The 22,203-nt window shown below is 53.9% G+C and overlaps 1 protein-coding gene across 11 annotated transcripts in view; it reads left to right on the top strand.

Moving 5' to 3' along the window:
* The window catches only part of SLC6A13 (solute carrier family 6 member 13), a 42,892-nt gene extending 23,748 nt beyond the window's left edge, over window positions 1-19,144 (top strand). For 3 of the 11 annotated variants that reach the window (XM_074006004.1, XM_045364539.2, XM_015430197.3), the window contains 11 exons: window positions 1,309-1,393; window positions 2,329-2,461; window positions 4,372-4,506; window positions 11,778-11,881; window positions 12,967-13,091; window positions 15,265-15,377; window positions 15,701-15,838; window positions 16,598-16,700; window positions 17,198-17,298; window positions 18,218-18,388; window positions 18,674-19,144. In XM_074006004.1, the coding sequence (XP_073862105.1) occupies window positions 1,309-1,393; window positions 2,329-2,461; window positions 4,372-4,506; window positions 11,778-11,881; window positions 12,967-13,091; window positions 15,265-15,377; window positions 15,701-15,838; window positions 16,598-16,700; window positions 17,198-17,298; window positions 18,218-18,388; window positions 18,674-18,817 (1,352 nt within the window). In that variant the 3' untranslated portion in view covers window positions 18,818-19,144. Of the gene's footprint in view, window positions 1-1,308; window positions 1,394-2,328; window positions 2,688-4,371; window positions 4,507-11,777; window positions 11,882-12,966; window positions 13,092-15,264; window positions 15,378-15,700; window positions 15,839-16,597; window positions 16,701-17,197; window positions 17,299-18,217; window positions 18,389-18,673 lie in introns of all 11 variants that reach the window. The other 8 variants (XM_074006005.1, XM_045364536.2, XM_074006009.1 and 5 more) reach the window with 6 other exon arrangements.
* Window positions 19,145-22,203: the final 3,059 nt, after the last annotated feature.

Raw genomic sequence — 22,203 nt, 5'->3', positions numbered from 1 at the left:
GTTAGAAGACGGGCTACGGAGGAAAATAAGACAGAGACTGTGAGTTTTATGGGTGGGGCTGCAATTTTCAGTGGCATGGTCAGGAACGGCCTTACTGAGATGCCCCTTCAGCACTGGTCTCAAGGAGGAGGGGAACGAGGCATTGAGCTGGGGGACAAGAACTCTAGGAGGAAGGAGCTGAGGTGGCACCTAACACGCCCCGTGTGCGCAGGGAACAGGGTGGTTGTGGGAGGGCAGGTGGCTGAGGGAACGGTGCGGGAATGGATCCAGTAGGGCCTTGAAGGCAACTAAAGGGGTTGCGGCTTCTTCCTTTGAGTGGGATGGGAAACCGATTGGAGGCCTTGACCTGGGGTGTGACATAGAGTGATCTAAGGTTTAACAAAATGGAGATTTCACGAGGGGAGCAAGGGTGAAAACTGAAGGCCAAGTAGGAGCCGGGAGCGGATGGTGCCTACCCTCTACCAGGGTGGTGGTAGTAGAGGTGACAAGAAGGATCCGTCTAGGTATTTTGAAGGTGGAACCCAGACAACTTGCTGACCTGGGTTCCGGCCTGCGCTTGCTCATTCATGAGCAGATACAGGCCATTTCTAAGACGATCCACTGTCTTCATGGGCACAATGGGGAAAACAGTATCTGTTTTAATATTTCCCAGGATTAGGATTATTGTATTTATCAAACATAAAAAAGTCAATACTCTTTGTAAAACTCCAAAGTCACATACAAATAATGAGACCATTTATTGAGCACTCTACATCCATGTTTTCATTTAATTTCTTATCAATCCTACGTAATGGATCTCACTATCTGCATTTTAGAGACGAGGGAAGCCAAACACAGAGAACTGAGTTATAACTTACGCCCAGATGCACAGTTCATACCCGGGGGGTCAGCATTCAGGCCAGAGCCTTCCAGCCTGTGCTCTTGGCCATTCTGACACGTCACTTCCCCAGAAACCGTTCTTATTATTCCTCAAAGGTGGTGACTTTGCACAGCGTGCCTACCTAGAAATGTTAGTGTGCTTTGAAGCAGCTGGTCTGGAGAGCATCTTTCCTGTTGCCATCTGATCATGCTTAAGGAGAATATATACCCAAGCATCTATGTACCCACATGTCCAAGTGTGCAGTAGAGAGTCAGCTGCGTTTGTTGAGGTTACCGTGTGTGGGAGGATGTTTTGTGCAGATAACCTTAGCCTGGCTTCTGCCAAACACCTTCCTTCCCATTCTCCTAGAATTTCATCCCGCTCTCTAGTTGTGTCATATGCTGGCTGGTGATTTTTCTCTTTTTTCCCTCCTCGTGACCCATGGCTAGAACACTGTGTGGAGTTCCAGAAGACCAACAGCTCCCTGAATGGCACCTCTGAGAACGCCACCTCTCCTGTCATCGAGTTCTGGGAGTAAGTGAGACCCTTCCCCACCCAGTGTGGGCCATGTGTTCAGAAGAAGGGTATGGGGAGGAGGTCACACCAAGGTCACTCTCAATAGACAGCAAGGGAAGAATTTCCACTAAGTGGCTTTTTTCTGTGGTGCCCGTGTTTGTGGTTATTGCAGGACTCGTTTCAGAGATAAGACTCTTGCAGTTCTCCTTGGGCTGTGCCTGGCCTTCCTTGCCTGCACCCCTGCCCCTCGTCAGAGTGTGTGTGTGCATATGTGCTCTCACTCCGCACTTCCTCCTCCCTGTGGCTGCAAGTGTGTGGACTGTGACCCACCCCTCCCCCCAGTATTGATATTCACCCAGGGCAAGAGTCCTGCTGTCAAAAAGTCCTGAAACCTTGGTTGGGAACATAGGTGCCTGCACCTCCTTCCCCTGGCTGGGGAGAAAGCACTTGGAGCAAACTTACCTGGGACAGTCTCCATTCTCCACCTTTCTGCAGTCTCCGTTCTCCACCTTTATGTCCACCTCCAGCTCTGCAGTCTCCGTTCTCCACCTTTATGTCCACCTCCAGCTCTGCAGTCTCCGTTCTCCACCTTTATGTCCACCTCCAGCTCTGCAGACTCCGTTCTCCACCTTTATGTCCACCTCCAGCTCTGCAGTCTCCGTTCTCCACCTTTATGTCCACCTCCAGCTCTGCAGACTCCGTTCTCCACCTTTATGTCCACCTCCAGCTCTGCAGTCTCCGTTCTCCACCTTTATGTCCACCTCCAGCTCTGCAGTCTCCATTCTCCACTTTTATGTCCACCTCCAGCTCTGGGCTAAGGATGGCCTCATGTAAAGAGAGCAGAGAAGCCTTTGGACAAGAGCCGGGAGGCACAGCTCGGCTCCACTGTCCCAGGAACGGGGCCACAAAACTGAGCAGAAAAAGTAAGCCAGGTTCAACCCTTCTTTCCCCAGGCGGCGGGTCTTGAAGATCTCTGATGGGATCCAGCACCTGGGGGCCCTGCGCTGGGAGCTGGCTCTGTGCCTCCTGCTGGCCTGGGTCATCTGCTACTTCTGCATCTGGAAGGGGGTCAAGTCCACAGGCAAGGTTCGTGTGGGGAGCTCCTGCCCCTCCCATCCCCGGACTCCCTGTCCTCACTAGGGGCTGTCACCCAGGAGTTCTCGAAGCTGTGGCCCCGTCGAGGATGGGAGGCGATGACCCAGCAAGGATTTGATGCAGCTTCCGTCCTTGCTTCTGTGCCTCTCCTGGATTCACGTGCTTCTGGATTTTGGGACTGGAAGAGAGCAAGAAGGACAGGAAGGACACTTCCAGGGTAATCTGATCTTGGAATTGATGATGTGTGGGCACATTGCAAATTGAACACGAGTCATGGTTCCCTAATTCATACAACAGTTCTTTGGAAAAAGAATTCCATGAAGACACTTCATCTCAAAATGACTCTTAACCCACTCAAGAATTCCGGGGGACTCTTTGCCCTGGAGCAAAGAGGGCATTCTGAATTCTTCCGAACTCTTGCCCTGGGGGCCTCTCCTAATCTGGCTGCCTGGTTGTGCTAAGCTATGTGAGGACAGGGGTCATGTGTCACAAATCTTTTCATATCTGACAATCCTTGCCATGAATGCCAAGCACACTTGTTGGGAGAATGCCAAATGTCATTCAGTCACTCAACAAATATTTATTGAATATGTGTCAGGGGAGGCGGGAGCTTTTAGCTGGAGGGAGGAAGGGAAGAGGGGAGGCTGTGGCTCAAGGGATAGGGGAGATGGAACTATATCAGGGAACCGGCCCCTAGTATTTCAATGTAGGTTCTTTCTATTTTCCATAAGTGTCAGCCAACTGAGAAATAAAGAGAGACAGTACAAAGAGAGGAATTTTATAGCTGGGCTGCCGGGGGCGACATCACATATCAGTAGGACCGTGATGCCCACCTGAGCCTCAAAACCAGCAAGTTTTTATTAAGGGTTTCAAAAGGGGAGGGGGTGTAAGAACAGGAAGTAGGTACAAAGATCACATGCTTCAAAGGGCAAAAAGCAGAACCACTAATAAGGGTCTAACAAAGATCACATGCTTCTGAGGGAACAGGACAAGGGGCAAAAGTAGAGCTACTAATAAGGGTCCAACAAAGATCACAGGGCAAAGGGCAGAAGCAGAACTACTGATAAGGGTCTATGTTCAGTGGTGCATGTATTGTCTTGATAAACATCTTAAACAACAGAAAACAGGGTTCGAGAGCAGAGAACCGGTCTGACCACAAATTTACCAGGGCGGAGTTTTCCCCCACCCTAGTAAGCCTGAGCGTACTGCAGGAGACCAGGGCGTATCTCAGTCCTTATCTCAACTGCATAAGGCAGACACTCCCAGAGCAGCCATTGATAGACCTCCCCCGAGGAATGCATTCCTTTCCCAGGGTATTAATATTATATTCCTTGCTAGAAAAAGAATTTAGTGATATCTCTCCTACTTGCACGTCCACTTACAGGCTCTCTGCAAGAAGAAAACTATGGCTCTTTTTGCCCGACTCCACAGGCAGTCAGACCTTATGGTTGTCTTCCCTTGTTCCTCAAAAATCGCTGTTATTCTGTTCTTTTTCAAGGTGCACTGATTTCATATTGTTCAAACACACGTGTTTTACAATCAATTTGTACAGTGAACACAATTATCACAGTGGTCCTGAGGTGATGTACATCCTCAGCTTACAAAGACCACAGGATTAAGAGATTAAAGTAAAAACAGGCATAAGAAATTATAAAAGTATTATTTGGAAACTGATAAATGTCCATGAAATCTTCACAATTTATGTTCCTCTGCCGTGGCTCCCAGCCGGTCCCTCCATTCGGGGGGTCCCTGACTTCCCGCAACAGAACTAAACAGCTGCAGGCGAGCTGGGAGCAGGAGGAACACTCCCTTGACCTTTTCTGAGGAGCTCCTGCCCCTGCCTCCTGCCCCTGCCACTTCCTCACTCACAAGCTCCTTGTCTCTCATTTGCCCATGACTAGGTGGTGTACTTCACGGCCACATTTCCTTACCTCATGCTGGTGGTCCTGTTAATTCGAGGGGTGACGTTGCCTGGGGCAGCCCAAGGAATTCAGTTTTACCTGTACCCAAACCTCACGCGTCTGTGGGATCCCCAGGTAAGAAACCACAGACAGGAGCCCTCACGTGACTCCTGGGGCACCTGAGCTCCAGGCTTTCCCTGCACTCTGGCAGGGAACCCCCGCACCTAGCACTACCCTAGGATGTCCACAGTGGCAGCAGGGGTGCACCCTTCCTTCTCTAGATATCTGTTTGTTGCTGGAAAGGGGTCCCAATCCAGACCCCAAGAGAGGGTTCTTGGACCTCGCACAAGAAGGAATTTGGGGGGAGTAGAATAAAGCAAAAGCAAGCGTATTAGGAAAGTAAAGGAGGCCGGGTGTGCTGGCTCACGCCTGTAATCTCAGCACTTTGGGAGGCCGAGGTGGGTGGATCATTTGATGTCAGGAGTTCGAGACCAGCCTGGCCAATATAGTGAAACCCCCCCTCTACTAAAAAATACAAAAATTAGCCGGGCGTGGTGGTGGGAGCCTGTAATGCCAGCTACTCGGGAGGCTGAGGCAGGAGAATCACTTGAACCCGGGAGGCGAATGTTGCAGTGAGCTGAGATGGCACCACTGCACTCCAGCCTGGCCAACAGAGTGAGACTCTGTCTCTAAAATGAAATGAAATGAAATAAAATAAAATAAAATAAAGGAATAAAGAATGGCTGCTCCATAGGTAGGATGCCCCAGGGCTACTGGTTGCCCATTTTTATGGTTATTTCTCGATTATATGCTAAACAAGGGGTGGGTTATTCATCAGTTTTCCGGAAAGGTGTGGAATTCCCAAAACTGAGGGTTCTCCCCCCATGTCAGACCATAGAGGTTAACTCCCTTCGCATTTGTAAACTGTCATGGCACTGGTGGGAGGGTCTTTCAGGCATGCTAACGCATACTAATTTGCATGTAAAGAGTGGTGAGGAAGACCAGAGGTCACTTCTGTCGCCATCTTGGTTTTCGCGGGTTTTGGCTGTCTCCTTTACTGAAACCTGTTTTATCAGCAAGGTCTTTATGACCTGTGTCTGGGGACGTGACGACCTCCTGTCTCATCCCGTGACTGAGAATGCCTCACCTCCTGGGAACGCAGCCCAGTAGGTCTCAGCCTTATTTCACCCACCCCTGTTCAAGCTGGAGTCGCTCTGGTTCAAATGCCTCTGACGTGTTAGCAGCTGTTTGTGGTCAAAAGGTGTCGGACACTGTCCCTTCTTGGGTTCACAGCTGCCGGGGAACCCAGGCAAATATTACTAGGGTAATATTTCTAATAATGTTTCTCAAGGGCCCCAAGTGTCACTCACAGTCCTTACTTGGGTATCCTTCTCCCATCCTCTCCCTACCCACTTCATACATTTATCTCTTAGGGGCTTGTCTCCTACTGAGCTTCCTCTTTAATTCTTACCCCTCAATCTGCCTCCTGGCTCCCTCCCTCTGCCCATGTGACCCACGTCTAGGTCTCAGCTCCCTGGCCCTGCCCTCAGCCAGCTGGGCTAGTGTTAAGTTTCCCTGTCAGATGTCCAGAGACTCCGGGTCTCCTCCCCACCCTGCCTTCATGGTCTGCACTCCCTCTGCTACAGCTTTTTCACCGTCTGGGTAGGGAGAGCTGGTGTTGCCTGCTGCCTGAAGGGGGTTGAAAAGCAAGACCTGGAATGGGCCGCCCCTGCCTCTGACAGGTCTCTTGCCTTCCCCTCTTTGGCAGCCAGTTGAAAGCTGGCAAAACTAGGAGGTGTTGAGGGCCGGAGGGAAGCGTGGGTAATCTCTGCCCCAGAGGCCCTGAAATGTTACCGGTTATGCCCTGCCTCTGCCTCCTGGGCACAGAGGCCACCCTGCCGGGGGAGTGAGTGTGCGACCTGGAGACCCTCCTCTTGTTGCTGGAGGATCTCTCTGTGTCTGTGAAAGAAGCCCCAAGGAGACATAAGGGCGAGTGGCTCCCAGCACATAGAAGACACTGGGATGGCTCCAAACGTTTTAAAATAGTCGGGCACCAGCATATTCACGACGTTGCTGACAGGGAGCAAGAGAAAGGGGACAGGCACACCGAGGCTGGGAGCTCCGTGCACACAGGGGCAACAGCTCCCCCTGGTGCGGAACGTCAGGCGATCCGGAAGCCACGCCGTTCTCCGTCTCCTGGCCGCTGCGGCCCGGTTTTGATTCTTTCATCCTGAGCTCTACTGGGACGCTGTGGCTTCCGGAAGCAGCCAGACCACTGCTCTTCAGAAACCTCCCTGCAGAGTCGAGTAGCCCTGGTCCTGAGTGTTTCTCAATAACCCTCTGGTGGGATAGAGGCTTATCTTTCCCTTCTCCCATTTCTCAGACAGCACAGAGATAAGATTGCTACTGCCGCATGTCCACGCAGGGTACTAGGGCTGCAGTCAGACTTTGGAGCCAAACTGTTGAAGCACAACTGGGATCCTTCTAGGACCCCAGTGCATGTTCCTCATTGTAAGATGAGCCCACCGTGGCCTAAGTTTGTGCAGCCAGTAATTATGGCAATTACCAGGCAAAGGATATCTTTGTTTTGTGAATCATAAGCCCTTTGACTTACCTAGAACCAAAGGGCTGTGGTGGGCAGTAGGCGGCGAGCAGGAGTTGTGGGGGAGGCTGAGAGGAGGGGAGGCTTTGAAGGCCGGGTGAAGAGTTTGGCTTGGACTCCCCGCACACGAGAAAGCCACGGGGGTTCTGGAGCGGCAGAGTTGAGAACCAGTGGCTAAGCTACGAAGATCACTGACCACCTTTGTCCGCAGGTAGGCCAGAGAGGATGCAGGCAGGACCAGGAAAGGTGACAGGCAGGGAGGAAGGACAGAGGGGCTCAGTATTTCCACAACAGATTCACGGCTTTGTCCTGATCAGCTGTTTACAGCTAACTACTAGGGCGTGCTTCCTCTGTCCCTGACATCGTTCAGAGGCTTACATGCCTTATTTCAGCAAACGCTCACAGCAGGTCAACCAGGCAACCCCATTTTATAGATTAGGACGTTAAGGCCTAGAGAGCTTCACGCATATTTTCACCCTCATACCTGCAGCTGGGACTGGGTCCGAAGGGTGACAAATGCCGTGCACTTTATGGTCCACTCTTGGAGACGAGGTCCCTGGCTGCTCACCTTTGTTTCTCTCACAGCTTATCAGAAAAAACCTGAATGAATCTACTACGAGTATCTACTACGTGCCGAATCTGTTCCAGTGCCATGTTTGGTACATAATAGCTTCCAGAAAACATAAAGAAGGTGGACCGGGTGGCTTTCAAGTTCTGAGCATTAATGAGGCCCTAAGTCTGTGTCTGGGTGACTGCAGGGACAAAGACCTCTTTCAGCCTGTGGTCCGGGATACCGTTCTTTCCATTCCAGCCAGCTTTGGGCCGTGCAGGCAGCGTCTGTCTTCCAAGTGCTTTGGGGCGGTGGGGAGGGGGCTGGGCCAAGTGCCAGGACGGGTCCTGAGCGGCCACCTTCTCTGCCTGGTCCAAGTCTCATGCTGAAGCTGGGCCTTTGTTGTCAGTGGACACAGCAGCACCTGCGGGGCGTGGGGGCTCTGCCAGAGCCCTAATTGAATCTCGTTGGCACTCCCCGGGAAGTGTGATTATTCTCACTGGCATTTGCCTGGCACTCGAGAAAGGTGCAAAATTTCTTCTCCACGGCACAGAGACCAAAGACGGATCTCTCTGCCAAGCACTGAGGCTGGCGGTTGGGGGCCAGGCAGAGACCACGCCGTGCTCCCCTCTTGTTTGCTCCCCTTTTCCTGCCAGGCTTGCTGTGTGGGGAGCAGGTTGCTGCCTTTCCCGGTGTTCCCAGGCCTTGTCTCGTCCCCTGGAGAGTGGCCACTGGAGACCCAGGGCTCTGCTGGAGCCCTGCGCTTTGTTCAGGCCACTCGTTTCTTTCCTGGGTCCTGGCCCTGTGCCCGTTCTGCTGCACTTTAGGAGATTGCCAAAGGCGGGGGACGGGAGGAGGGCACCAAAGAGCCCTCCTGGAACCTTTTAAATCCCTACGTGAAGCAAGTCTAAGGAAAGGTTTGTTTAGGGAGGAAGTTGAAATCACCGATTAGAACTAGTCTTTATTTTAGCATTGAAATCCAATCTATGCCACCTCATTACCAATGAAAGATGAGTTGCTTTTTAAAATAATAGCAGTAAACAGTGGCCAAAGCTAACCTTATTGCGTCCTCCTTATTTGCCAGGCCCTTTGCCGAGTGCTTGACACAGTCCAACCCTGTGAGTGTGGGGCCAGCCTCATCTTACAGAGGGAGAAACAGAAGCTTAGGGAACCCAAGAAACTTGCCCAGAATCACAAAACTAGCACGTAGGGGAGCTTGGGTTGATCTCAAGTAGTTTTTCAAAGACTACTGTCTTATTCACCGTGATCGATATTTCCAAAGAGTATGAATTATTTGAGAGTTTTAAGAGCTGCTTTTTATCATTCTAGAAGGTGAGATAGGAAACGAATATTTATTTATATGTTAGGCATTTCACATACATTATTTTATTTGTTATTATACCCATTTTCCTCATGAGAAAAGGGAGGTTCAGGGAGGTTAAGTGAGTTGCCTAAGGTCACACAGCCAGCAATTAATAAAGTCAGGAATTGAGCCCAGATTAACGTAACTTCAGAGCCCGTGCTTTTCCGTCACACCACATTGCCTTCCTAAAAACAGTAGAGAGAGACGGATAATTCTGGGGGTTGGACTTGAGGCTGAAAACATTTCTCCCAGATCCTCTCTCCTCCTCTTTCCCCCCAAGACCTCTTTTTACCTGCGTTCCACCAAGAATTTTCACACTTGTTTTTCCCTCGGTCGGCCTTCTGCCCTAGCCAAAGACATGTCAGAGCTTTCTTCCAGAAACCAGAGCTCCTGGCGTGGGCAGGGGGTGGGCGCCTGTGGTGGGAATGGAACAGCTTGCTCTGCGTGTCCCTCAGCCCTGCTTCTGACCCTGTTCTTTTCCCCATCCCAGCAGGCTTGTCGGGCAGCAGCTGTGTGGGGAGCTGCGGCTTGCCAAGCTCCCAGCGAGGGGGCTGTAGTCAAAGGCTTTGGTCAAAGAGTGCATTGACCCTTGTGCTCTGGGTTTCCAGCCCTCCTGCTGCATTTTCCTTGGTTCTCATTAATGTCTCCCCCAACTCAGTCTCCACATGACCCCACTCTGACCTCCCGCCCCTGCCGAGGCGAGGTGAATGGCCAAGTCACGATTTCTCTTATTATTCCTTCCCAAGCACAAGTTCACAAAGCTGCCCATCTCAGGCTTGTGCCTCTGCCTGTGTGTGGGCAGCTACAATGTGCTTCCTTGGGAACTCATGGCCCGGTCTGCACCCAGTGCACTGCCAGGCCCCAGAGCAAACGTCCAAGGCGTGAGGCCTCCAGGCTCCTGAGCCACATCCTGAATGACCTTTGTGGGAGGAGGTGCCTGACCTCATGAAGGGGCAGTACCCAGGAGACACGCACTGGTCCTGAGCCCCTCCACCTCTCACCCTGGGGAAACACTTTCTCTATAAGCTCAGGGCCTTTCGCCAGAAGGTCCTGCTCTTGAAGCTGCCAATAACGTAGCCGGTGAAGCAGGAATAAGATAGAACCAAATGACTTTCATGCCAAAGTCAGTGAGTTTTCCTGAGATGACTATCTGTGCACGATCTGTGTGGTAGAGTTTTAGAAGAGAAAAGGATTTGGAACATCTCAAAGGAGGAAACAGACTGGCCAAGGCATCTCCTCAAAACTGGTGTGGCATCACACCGAAACTTTTTTTTTTTAACTGGGAGAAGCGAGACGCTGAAATTTGCAAGCACTCCCCTTGCCTGTCCTCAGGGTTTGTTTCCTTCTCTAGCATTCCCACCGTTTCCTTCTCTAGCATTTCATTCCTACCACTTCCTTCTCTGTGTGATTTCCTCACTGGCTCCAGCCCCTCCAAATCCTCCTCTGTGCTTCTTGCTGCTGACCCCTTGTTCCTGGTGGCGCCTCCTGCCTCACAGACCATCTCAGGACGGGATTCCCAGTGAACTCAAGAATGGGAGGCTGGAGACATTCTCCCCTTCCCCCTACCGTCTTCCCTACTCTGTCCCTGGCCCTGCAGAATGGAAACATGATAAGAGGATGGGTGCCCTGGGTGCACCCCGATAGGGGCATCCCATACCTGGTGACCATTAGGATCACCCAGGAAGCTCTGAAAAGGATACGAGTTCTGGGTTCTCCTTCAGGCCTAGAGATTTAGCGTCTCGACTGGAGATGCTGATTGAGGAATCGGCGTGATTCTGAGGCGGTCAGCCTGCTGATGGATCCCTCAGGCCCCTACACTGCTGAGGAATGTGGCCGCTTTGGTAGGGGTGAGCGTGAAAGGAGGGAGCAAGGGGTAGGGGCTGAGGGTGGTGACCATGCCTAGGCAGGCAGGCAAAGACCAGGAAGGGACTGAGGAATTGGAGGCCTGATATTAGCGGAAGGGAGTGATGAAAGCAATAGAGGGTTTTGTGGAAAGTAGGGGCCTGCTTGGGGGTACCGGAATGAGGCTGAGCAAAAGACACAGACGGGTCATCCGGTACCCTTTCCGTTAGGAACACAGACATGTGAGGAGCACCTGCTTGGATGTCTGCGTCCATAGCGGGGTGCTCCCTGGCTGTGCGCACGTCGCCGGGGCAGGAGCGCCTGGGGAGGGTCCTGCAGATCTGCGGGGTCACTCGGTCCTGTTGCCTTGATGTTCTTTCTGTCTGGGATGTTATTCTAGCTGTTAGATCTAAATCACAACATGCACAGGCTGGGCGAGCCAGCTGAGATAATAACAATAACAGCCAACTCTATGTTTAGCTGGACTGTGATTTTTCCCCTCCCAAGCACTACAAAGCCCTTTTCAGAGGTGTTTCTGTTCGTCCTTTTGCCTTTTTGCGGGCCGAGAATTACTCTCCCTGTCTGCAGACAGAGGTGGCTGAGATGTGAGGGGCAAAGCTACGTACTGGTGGGAGCCCTGATGTTAGGGAGAGTGTTCCGGAGACCCTGTGCCTGGATTCCTCCACACTGGTCACAGGAGAAAGTGGGGGCAGAACCTAGGATCCAAACCTTGACAGGAGACCTAACTTTGTTCTAGAGCCCTGTCCCACCCTCCTACACACTTCCACCACGGGTCTTTTAGTCTTTTTCATTTTCTTTGAATGCTTAATGCCTGTCCTATCCTAGTAGTGCCCAAGAAACTTCATCCAGGAGCCCAGGGAGTAGAGCCCACTGGGGTGACAGAGGTCGCAGGATGCCAGTGTTGGCTGAGAACAGGTTTCTCACCATCCCTAGCCAGTGTCTGGCTCAGCCACGTGCCTATGTCCTTCCATGGCTTGAATGGCCCGGCTTTCCTGGGAGTTCACCTTTCTTGCCCTTCCCCTTTGTAGGTGTGGATGGATGCGGGCACCCAGATCTTCTTCTCCTTCGCCATCTGTCTTGGGTGCCTGACAGCCCTGGGCAGCTACAACAAGTACCACAACAACTGCTACAGGTGATTGGGGGCGTGGGGCCTGAGCCACACACCTGCATCTCTCTACTGTCCCTCCAGCCACGCTAGACGAGGGTGAGTCAGAGGGTGTATCAGCTCCTGGATCTGCCCCCCTGTCTACACTTCCATATCCAACGCCCCAGGGCTACCAGGAGCTGCAAGGAGCCAACTGCAAGGTGGACAGAGAATTGCATCTGAAAGGGTGGGATAGTTGTGATTGGCTGGGGGACCACAGCAGGAGGATCTGGCCTCCTGGCTGATGTAGAGGTTGGTGGGCTCAGGAGTGCTAGGTAAGCAAGCCTGAGAAGCACAACAGGTCTTTGAATAATGTCGTTTCCTTATAACTTTGATGAGAAAAAAAAAAACTGGTTTCATTATAGGTTGTTTTGCATAAAGTTGCAATTTGCAAGAATGTATCGATGAGAAGTGAGGTCCTACTGTGATTAGCAATGTCATGCATTGCACCCCAGTCTTGCCTGCTTGGTAACTCTGCCCCCAAAACTTTGAATCCTTACCCATTTTTCACACCATCTCCCTCACTTCACGTCCTGTCCCCATTGTTCTCTCCTTGCCTACCTGGTTTGTGCTCAGAAAATTTAAGCCAATTTTAATACCAGCTGAAGCATAGCTGAAATGAAATCATTCTTGTGCATCTCAACATTGAATTTAGGTGACTAAGAGTTACTTCTTGTTTGGGATCACCATGTGTCTATCCCTGTGTTGGCATGCCAAATGGGATCATGGCCGAGTGGTAGTGTCCCACGAGGAGTGGACCAGGATGGCAGAGAGGGGCGGCTGTGTGGCAGTTTGACACATCTAGATTCATGTTTTACTTCCCTGGAGCCTCATTCTTTCAGGACTACCTTGATTTATTCCATGCCTGGGCTGGGGGGGGCCAGGGAGTGTCGGAGGAGAGCCCATGCTATGCGTGGTCCTCTGAATTCTGCCAGGTAGCCCTGCTCCGGCTTCCGTGAAGGGGCCAGGACAGTGTCCGTCAGGAGGGGCTGTGCTCCCAGACAGGAAGCGGGAGAGGTCGCAGCCCTGTTCTGATCCTGCCATTCCGCCCTCTCCTCACCCCTGCCCCACAGGGACTGCCTCGCCCTCTGCTTCCTCAACAGCGGCACCAGCTTTGTGGCCGGCTTCGCCATCTTCTCCATCCTGGGCTTCATGTCCCAGGAGCAGGGGGTGCCCATTTCTGAGGTGGCCGAGTCAGGTGAGTGTTTCTGGGGCGGCCCGGAGGCGGGGAGCCTGGCTCAGACCTCTGGCAGCGAGGGTCGAGAGACGTTTCTGCGTGTCGCCTCCACTCGGGGTGAGCTACGGCCACCATTCAGTGGATGCATTCCGGGATGGCTTGGGGGAGAAGTAATTCCAGCTTCAAAGAGGAGGCATGTACTGAACATTTTTCTTCCCATCCTTGGCTTCCAGTTCATTACCCTGGAGGCAGCCAATGTTGTCTGCTTCGTGTTTATCCTTCCAGAAATAGTTTAGACATATATGAGAAAAAATATATACACAGACATATACATGTGATACATATTACTATTTCTATTTCTTGCCTCCTTCTTAAAAAACCAAATGATAACACACTATATACACTGTTCTGTACCTTGCCTCATTTTGTTCATTTTAAAATGAATCTCAAGGGCAAGTTTCTATCAGCATATAGAGCTTCCCCCGTTTGTGAGTGACTGCCTTTCCGCCATGCAGTGCTGTTGTTGCTGCTTTCAAATAACATCAAGGCCCAGGCTGTGATCTGAATAAGCCGTAAAATGTTGCTCTTGCTCACCTACTTTTGCCCTGTAACAAGATGATTTTTTTTTTTTTGAGATAGAGTCTCGCTCTGTCGCCCAGGCTGGAGTGCAGTGGAGCGATCTCGGTTCACTGCAAGCTCCGCCTCCCGGGTTCACGCCATTCTGCTGCCTCAGCCTCCCAAGTAGCTGGGACTACAGGCGCCCGCCACCTCGCCTGGCCAGTTTTTTGTGTTTTTTAGTAGAGACGGGGTTTCACTGTGTTAGCCGGGATGGTCTCGATCTCCCGACCTCGTGATCCTCCCGTCTCGGCCTCCCAAAGTGCTGGGATTACAGGCGTGAGCCACTGCGCCTGGTACAAGATGATTTTTTACCATGGCATTCAGAAGCACGCCTGGGCCACACAGGATGCCAAGGCCTGGGCAGGGGAGGTCTGGGATTCTCATTAAGGATAGTCTCTCTCGCTTTTTTTTTTTTTTTTTTTTTAACTTTTTGAGAGGGAGTCTTGCTCTGTCACCCAGGCTGGAGTGTGGTGACATGATCTTGGCTCACTGCAACCTCCGCTTCTCAGGCTGAAGTGATTCTCGTGCCTCAGCTTCCTGAGTAGCTGAGATTACAGGCATGTGCCACCATGCCCGGCTAATTTTTGTATTTTTAGTAGAGACGGGTTTTCACCATGTTGGCCAGGCTGGTCTTGACCCCCTGGCCTCAAGTGATTCACCCACCCCAACCTCCCAAACTGCTGGGATTATAGGCATGAGCCACCGTGCCTGGCCCATGTCTCACTTTCTAAGTGTGGACTGTATGCCAGGTGCTGGGCGAGGCGCTCTGCTTGTACCATGCAACGGAAACCTGTGGGGCAGGCCCTGCACAATCCCCACCTCACCAGTGTGGGAGCTGGGACGGGCAGAAGCAAAAGACCTCCAAGGTCACAGTGATGCCCTTCACTTTTCAGAGGAACTTCCTATGGGGAGACCCAGGCTCTGTTATGTGCATTTTTTCCTGCCACACGAGTCAGTTGAGAGAAGCGTTCACGAACCGTGAGGATGTGGGTCAGCAGCACTCTGCACTCGGTGCCAGCGTCGTCGTAGGGTGACAGAAAGGGCTCCAGGCACAGAGGTGGTAAACTGGAGGCCCCAGGCCAAACCTGGCCTTGGGGCAATTTTCTTTGGTACCATCTACATTCCTTACAAATACAAGAAATCATCGCTAGCAGCTGGGGCCTGATCGCTCCGCTTCTCACCAGGCCCTGCCACCTCCTTGTGTTTTGCACCAGGTCTGCTTCACACATGTCTATGGCCTGCTGGCTTCTGAGCTCATTCTAGGCTTGAAACCTCAGGTCTGTACAATAGATCTGGAGATCTGGAGTCCCTTTAGGCCCACAGCCCTTTACACCTACCATCTCTAAATTTTGTTCTTGCCAATGAGAATGCAGTGAGAGGTACCTTGGAAATCCGAGAAACGGGTGGAGGTTGGGGTGGCTTCTCCTGGGTGAGGATGGTGGTGGCGATAGTAACTTTGGGGTGAAGTTTCCTCTAGCTCCTGGTATTCCATGGTCCCACACTGGGAAGCCATGGGTCACACACGGCCTGGAGCTGGCCCAGGCACTGGCCCGTGTTCCTCTGCTCCTTGTCATAGGCCCTGGCCTGGCTTTCATCGCTTACCCGCGGGCCGTGGTGATGCTGCCCTTCTCTCCTCTCTGGGCCTGCTGTTTCTTCTTCATGGTCGTTCTCCTGGGACTGGATAGTCAGGTATCAAGAGGCAGCCACTCAGGGGCTGAGAGATGAGTGGGGGGTGTGTGCTGGGAGGAGGAGCAGCGGGCATGTGGTTGAACTGTATGCCCCGAGGGCCCGTAAACTAGCTGGGGGCTGGGTGAATGTCAGACGAGGATGCCCTTTCGGGGGCGCAGGGGAGCTTGAGGGTGAGTCCTGACCTCACCAGGCAAGGACAATGGCTCTGGGGACCTGAGAGAGTGAGGCTGGCAGGGCTGATCCTGGGAGCGAGAAGCCAGCGCTCAGGGACAGGGCATCTCGGGAGCTCTCCTTGCCTGCAATCCCTTTGCCCTCTCATCCAGTTTGTGTGTGTAGAAAGCCTGGTGACAGCGCTGGTGGACATGTACCCTCGCGTGTTCCGCAAGAAGAACCGGCGGGAAGTCCTTATCCTTGGAGTATCCGTCGTCTCCTTCCTTGTAGGGCTGGTCATGCTCACGGAGGTGAGGGCCGGGGAGGCGGGGGACGACGGGGAGGAGGAGCCGAGTGACAGCTGCTACCTGTCAGTGAGGCAGATGCCCTGGCTTCGGGTCAGGGCAGGTCTTCCGGGCTTCCGGACACTAGGACTCCCTCTTTTCCCCATCCCAGGAAGGACAAAGTAGGCAGGTCCCTCCTCTGGCCTTTGGGCACAGACCACCCACCTCCAGGGATGGGTGAGGAGCCATTTGGCTCCCCAGTAAGTGAAGAGGTATGTGGAGCGCTGGATTGGGAGAAGCTGCATCTCCAGCAAGATCTGGTGATTTCCCAGGCAGCTGAACCGAGTTCTGTGTACAAACTTCAAAGCGAGAAAGGGAGCCCTGGGGCTGGGGAGCGTTCCGTGTGCCGTCTCCAGGGAGAAGGAGGGAGACGCAGCTTGTCAGCTTGACAATATCAATGACAGCCCTTATCCTAATCCTTTCCCCAGAGAGGACACGCTATGTCTTGGGCTTCGGGGCCAGTCCCTAAGTGTTCTCAGACATACTCTAACAATCGCTGTCTTATTTCATCTATCTTCTGTCTCAAAACAATAATAAAAATAATTAGCGTCTCATATCTGCCTCGTGCTTTACGCCTTACAAATGACTTCTCTTTTGTGATCCGTCTCCTGTGATCCTCACCAGCTCTGCTCGGTGCCTCCACCGTGTGACGCTCAAGGGCGTAGGAGGGAATCTGTCTGTTCCCACTGGATGAAGCTCTTTTTACAGCTTTCTCCTCCCGTGCAGGGCGGCATGTACGTGTTCCAGCTCTTCGACTACTACGCCGCCAGTGGCATGTGTCTCCTGTTCGTGGCCATCTTTGAGTCCCTCTGTGTGGCTTGGGTTTACGGTGAGTGACTCCTCCCCTAGGTCCCCGCATCCTCCTCTTGTCTAAGGATCTCGGGGCCCTTAGACACGAAACAGGCATCCACTGCTCACACTTACCTTTTCCTGGGGCGCCTCCCTACCCAACCTCAAAAATCGGGCAAATCCTAAATTGCTGCCTTTGGAAGGCCCCCCGGACGCTGCCTTGCCCACAGTCTTGGTTATAGCTGTACCTAGACCACCTCAGGTGGGCCCGTATCCCGCCCTGTCCAAACATTTTCAGCTTTTGACAACCTCGATAACCAGGAAGTGACTGCCCGTCCCCAGGCCAAGGCCTGCTTGCTGCTGTTTCTGCCTGTGAGAGCCAGGCAAGAGCTTTCTCCCAGCAGCAATTTGAACAGACAGCTGTGATGCCATCTCTTCATGGGTCCCCGCCCGTTCTGGTCTGTTTGTGGCCCCCTCCTGATGTTCTGGGTGCCGAAGAATGACTCTCCCGCTTCCTTCTTCTTTTCTGCATGGTAGGAGCCAGACGTTTCTACGACAACATCGAAGACATGATTGGGTACAGGCCGTGGCCTCTTATCAAATACTGTTGGCTGTTCCTCACGCCAGCTGTGTGCACAGTAAGATCATTTCAGGGATACAGTCAGATGAAGGGAGGGAGAGACGGTGGCTAGCAGGGTAGAGAAGCCGTTAGCCCTGCCATGGACTTCTCCCTAGGAACTGAAAATCATCTTAGGCTTTCACTCATCCTGCTTTTGGATTCTAGAAAACTACAGCAAGATAGATTCTTCCTTTCCATGTCACAGAAGGATAAACTGAGGTCCAGAGCTGTCAGACGGTTTGACCAACACCACAGTGTGAGTCTAACGTCACAGGCCAGGACTGAACCCGGGTGCACTGGACGGCTCATAATATTCTAATCACCACAGCAATGGTAAAAGCGGCCAGTACAGAGCACTGACTGGGTGCTGGGCCCGAGGTGCTTGAACACGTATTAACTCATTTCATCTTCACAAGAGCCCCATAAAGGAAGTGCTGCTGTTACACTGGTGTTACAGATGAAGCTGAGGTTGAAGAGGTGGTTAAGCCACTGGCCCGAGCTAGAAAGTTGCAGAGAACTTTGGCCATATCTCTTTGTGTCAGCCGTTCCCAGGCCCCCACTGTGTGCAGGATAAAACTGAGGGGCAGCGGGAGAACGAGGCATGGCCTCTACCCTCGAGGCACTCATACCCCAAACTCACGATGCAGGAGGGGAGGGAAATACCTCACAGCACGCAGTGGGCACACGATCATGTCCTAACTGGGAGTCAGCTGCACGTAGAGGTGCCCAGGGGCACAGGGGCCCTGGCGTGGCAGAGTCTACTGCTGGGGGTGTGGGTTTCGGGCAGAGTGTGGATGGAGAAGATTGGAGGCCGATTGGCCCAGAAGAGCCTAAAAGGAATTCAGGCTCGGAGGATGATTTCTTCCAGGCTGCTGGGGGTGGGGGAGCTGAGGGCACAGGCCCCGCCCCCAACCCCTTTCTCTTCCGTTCCCCCCCAGGCCACCTTCCTCTTCTCCCTGATCAAGTACACTCCGCTGACCTACAACAAGAAATACACGTACCCGTGGTGGGGCGATGCCCTGGGCTGGCTCCTGGCTCTCTCCTCCATGGTCTGCATTCCTGCCTGGAGCCTCTACAGACTTGGCACCCTCAAGGGCCCCTTCAGAGAGGTAGAGCCTTTGTGGGCAAGAAAGCAGCCCGGGGGGCTGGGAGGCTTCGCAGGTGCTGGCAGGTGGATGGCCAGCCGGGGTGCACACAGCTGTACGGAGGGGCCTGCGGGCCTAGCCTGGGTGTCAGGGAGCGACAGAGGGGCTGCTGAGAAGTCTCAGGAAGAGACAGGGTGACTCCCAGACAGGAGCTGTGATGACAGGAGGGCAGGTGTGTGTGTGGGGAGGCAGGCAGATGTTGGTGATGAGGGAAGCTGGCAGACCTGCCCCCACTCTGCCCCCTGACAGCCGCCTCCGCGCTCCCTGCAGAGAATCCGTCAGCTCATGTGCCCAGCCGAGGACCTGCCCCAGCGGAACCCAGCAGGACCCTCGGCTCCCGCCACCCCCAGGACCTCGCTGCTCAGACTCACAGAGCTAGAGTCTCACTGTTAGGGGCAGGCCCTGGGATGGTGCCTGTGAGCCTGGCCGTGGGGATGGCTGCAGAGGGGACAGGGCAGAAGCAGCCGCATGTGCTTCCCTGCCCCGCACCTGGAGTGGATAAGACAAAAGGGGTGTTTTGGAATCCATCTGCCGAGCTGGAGGCCTCCCACTCCGACTTTTCAGCTCGGGAGTTGCTGAACAGATGTGCAAGGCCAGTGCCAAGAGTGGCCCTCTGAGACCCTTGGGAAGCTGGGTGGGGGCTGGTGGGTGGGGCGAGACTGTTGCTGGCTTCGGGCCCCCTCACCCTTCATTCCATTAAATCCACATTCTTCCCGCTGACTGCTAGTGGTTCTGTCTGATTTCTGCCCCTCTGCCTGGCTGCCTTGACCCTTCCCCATGCTACAGTTGTGACTTTAGGACCTTGCCCCTCCCCATCATAGCTTCCCCCACTGAGTTCTCCCTGGGGCCCACTCAGCACGGTGATGGGGGGCTGGTGGTGGGGCCAGGCTGAGGGCCTCCATCATCAGGCATCTGGACCAGAGGGGGCTGCCCCGCCTCTGGCCACACGTCCTCAGCTTCCTTCCTCCTCCTTTGCGCTGTGGAATAAGAAAGGAAATTGAGGGACGCGTGAAGGAGACCCGAGTCCTAGCCAAAGGAACGGCGAAGGCTGGTGGCAGCTTCCTCCTCCCCACGTTCCCTGCTGTGTCCTCGCCTACCCCCAGCGGCCAAAACTGTGCCCGTGTGCCCACCGAGGCCGGGCGCGGGGGACGTGGGAGAGGGCTGGCTGTGACCACGCCCAGTGCAGCAGGTTCGGGAGCCTTGGCAGAGGAGGGCACTGCCCGGCCCGTCCAGCAGAGGAATGCCACTTCCTTGGGACCGCCTCGCTCTTCTGAGGATTGGAGACACCGGATGCCGGGGCACCGCCAGATGTGGCCACGAGGGGGTGGTGCTGCCGTGGCCACAGCGCTGCTGTCAGGGCCTGAGCTGCAGGCAGGAGCGAGGAGCTCTTTCGGGTGAGGCTGCAAAGAGGATCCAGGTGGAAGGAAGTCCACCCCCGCTCGGGGACAGTGGGCATGGCGGAGGGGGTGCCCAGAGGGTGCCACAGATGTGTCTCTGCAGCCTTACCTCTGGATATGGGCATGGAGCCAGGGCCCACATATTTCTGGCTGTTGCTTTTTTTTTTTTTTTTTTTGAGACGGAGTCTCGCTCTGTTGCCCAGGCTGGAGTGCAGTGGCCGGATCTCAGCTCACTGCAAGCTCCGCCTCCCGGGTTTACGCCGTTCTCCTGCCTCAGCCTCCCGAGTAGCTGGGACTACAGGCGCCGCCACCTCGCCCGGCTAATTTTTTTTTGTATTTTCAGTAGAGACGGGGTTTCACCGTGTTCGCCAGGATGGTCTCGATCTCCTGACCTCGTGATCTGCCCGCCTCGGCCTCCCAAAGTGCTGGGATTACAGGCGTGAGCCACCACGCCCGGCCACGGGCTGTTGCTTTGTGTGTGGTTTTGGAAGTGGCTGTGCACACGGCTACATCTCTCCTGGCCTATGCACGGGCTTGGGGGTCTGCCCTTGTGCCCACCTTTGTTCTGATGGGTCTTCTGATGCTGCCCTTGGTGTGTCCCGTGATTCTTAGATCTGCAGTCGGAGGGTGCACAGGCTTCCCTGGGTGATCTCAGTTCTTCACATGTCCATTAGTGGACAAAAATGCACTGAAATATTTGCTAGTCTTCAATTTTTGACTTTTTGTCGTTGGAAGAGTTGGTGAAGATTAATGACAGCTGTCCTACTGTATGTCAGCCTTGGCTGCCCTTCCCTGGAGAATGACTGCTCGGGCATTCCCCAAGGGTGCTGGGCTCAGTGTCAGTCTCACCGGGGGAGAAATACGTCTGCTGGAGAGGCAGGCCGGAACTCGAGACGCTGCAAGACCCGCAGCTCCATCCATCGGACACTATTGACAGAACACCTCCCGTGTGGTGCGGTGCTGGGCTCGCGGTGCCCTGCTGGGCTCGCGGTGCGGTGCTGGGCTCGCGGTGCGGTGTTGGGTTCGTGGTGTGGTGCTGGGTTCATGGTGCCGTGCTGGGCTCGTGGTGCCGTGCTGGGCTCGTGGTGCCGTGCTGGGCTTGTGGTGCCGTGCTGGGTTCGTGGTGCCGTGCTGGGCTCGTGGTGCGGTGTTGGGTTCGTGGTGTGGTGCTGGGTTCATGGTGCTGTGCTGGGCTCGTGACACACCAGGAGCAAAAACAGACACAATTTCCTAAACAATGAGTGACAGATACCATGACAGAAAAGAGCAAAGAGCTGTGGAAAAGGATAACTGGGGTGGGGCAGGACCTCATGGTGCAGGTTGGGTTCTAAGGGTACCTGTCTGTATCCATCCATCTGACCAAAGTTGCCAGAACTGCCAGCCTCGGCGGAATGTGAGACTCAGATGTGATCTGAGTCGCATCTAGGAGCGTCCTGATGGTGTAACATGGTGTGAGAGTCACCTGTTGGTGTAAGAATCAGGAGATGTGGTTCCAGAACTTGCTGGGTGTCTTTGGGCAGCCGCTTGGAATTCAGGTTCTTTGCTCTGCAGTTGAAGATGATGCCAGGCGCTCCTTCTCCAAGCAGGCTTGTTGTGGGGCTCAAAGGCGGTCATGGGTGTGAGGGTCCTTTCAGTCACTTGGTGACACACGGTGTGAGGTCATCGAACTCGAAGGAGGTGGCCAAGGGGATGAGGCTGTAACCGCAGGCGGGGCTGGCAGGCAGTGTGTGAGAATGCTGCTGGCTTGGGTCAGGGGTCAGGGTTGAGGGAAGGAAGCAGGAGTACCTTGGCCTTAGCCAGTAGGGCTGAAGAGATGGGGGTGGGGTGGGGGTGGGGGTGTAGGGCAGCCGAGTCAGTGACACCTGCTTCCCCAGCCTGGAAGGGTGGGCCCTGTATCGTGGAGTTCCCAGAGAAGACCCAAAAGGAAGGGGCCCTCTCTTGTCTGGAGGCCACACCTGTTAGAGAAGAAAGGCAAGCAGTGAGAGCCCGGGGCACGCTGAACAGGGAGAGCAGAAGCAGAGGTACAGGAGAGTTACAGACTATGCCCAGGGCTGTGGGGAAGCAGCTTGTTAGACACTGAGCCCACCAGGCTGCGTGGGGCCTCAGACCTTGCCCACATGGACACCCGGGTCTCAGATCCGTACACAGCCATGCAGGCACCAGCCCCTCCTCATCCTCAGAGACAGGTGCACATGTGCACCAACTCAGAGACGCCACAGCCAGCTGGGCGTACTCCTTTAGAGGGGCTTGCAGGCCTGGCTTGGATCCTGGCCCTTTTACATACTAACTGTGTGACCTTGGGCAAGTGTAATCTCTCTGATCCTTAGTCTTCTCTTCCATAAAACAGGAATACCACTACTCACATCAGTGTTGTTAGAGTCC

This window comes from Macaca fascicularis, chromosome 11 (assembly GCF_037993035.2).
Source record: "Macaca fascicularis isolate 582-1 chromosome 11, T2T-MFA8v1.1".
Lineage (NCBI taxonomy): Eukaryota > Metazoa > Chordata > Mammalia > Primates > Cercopithecidae > Macaca > Macaca fascicularis.
Note: the sequence above shows the minus strand (reverse complement) of the source record. Positions and strands in the feature narration are given on the sequence as shown.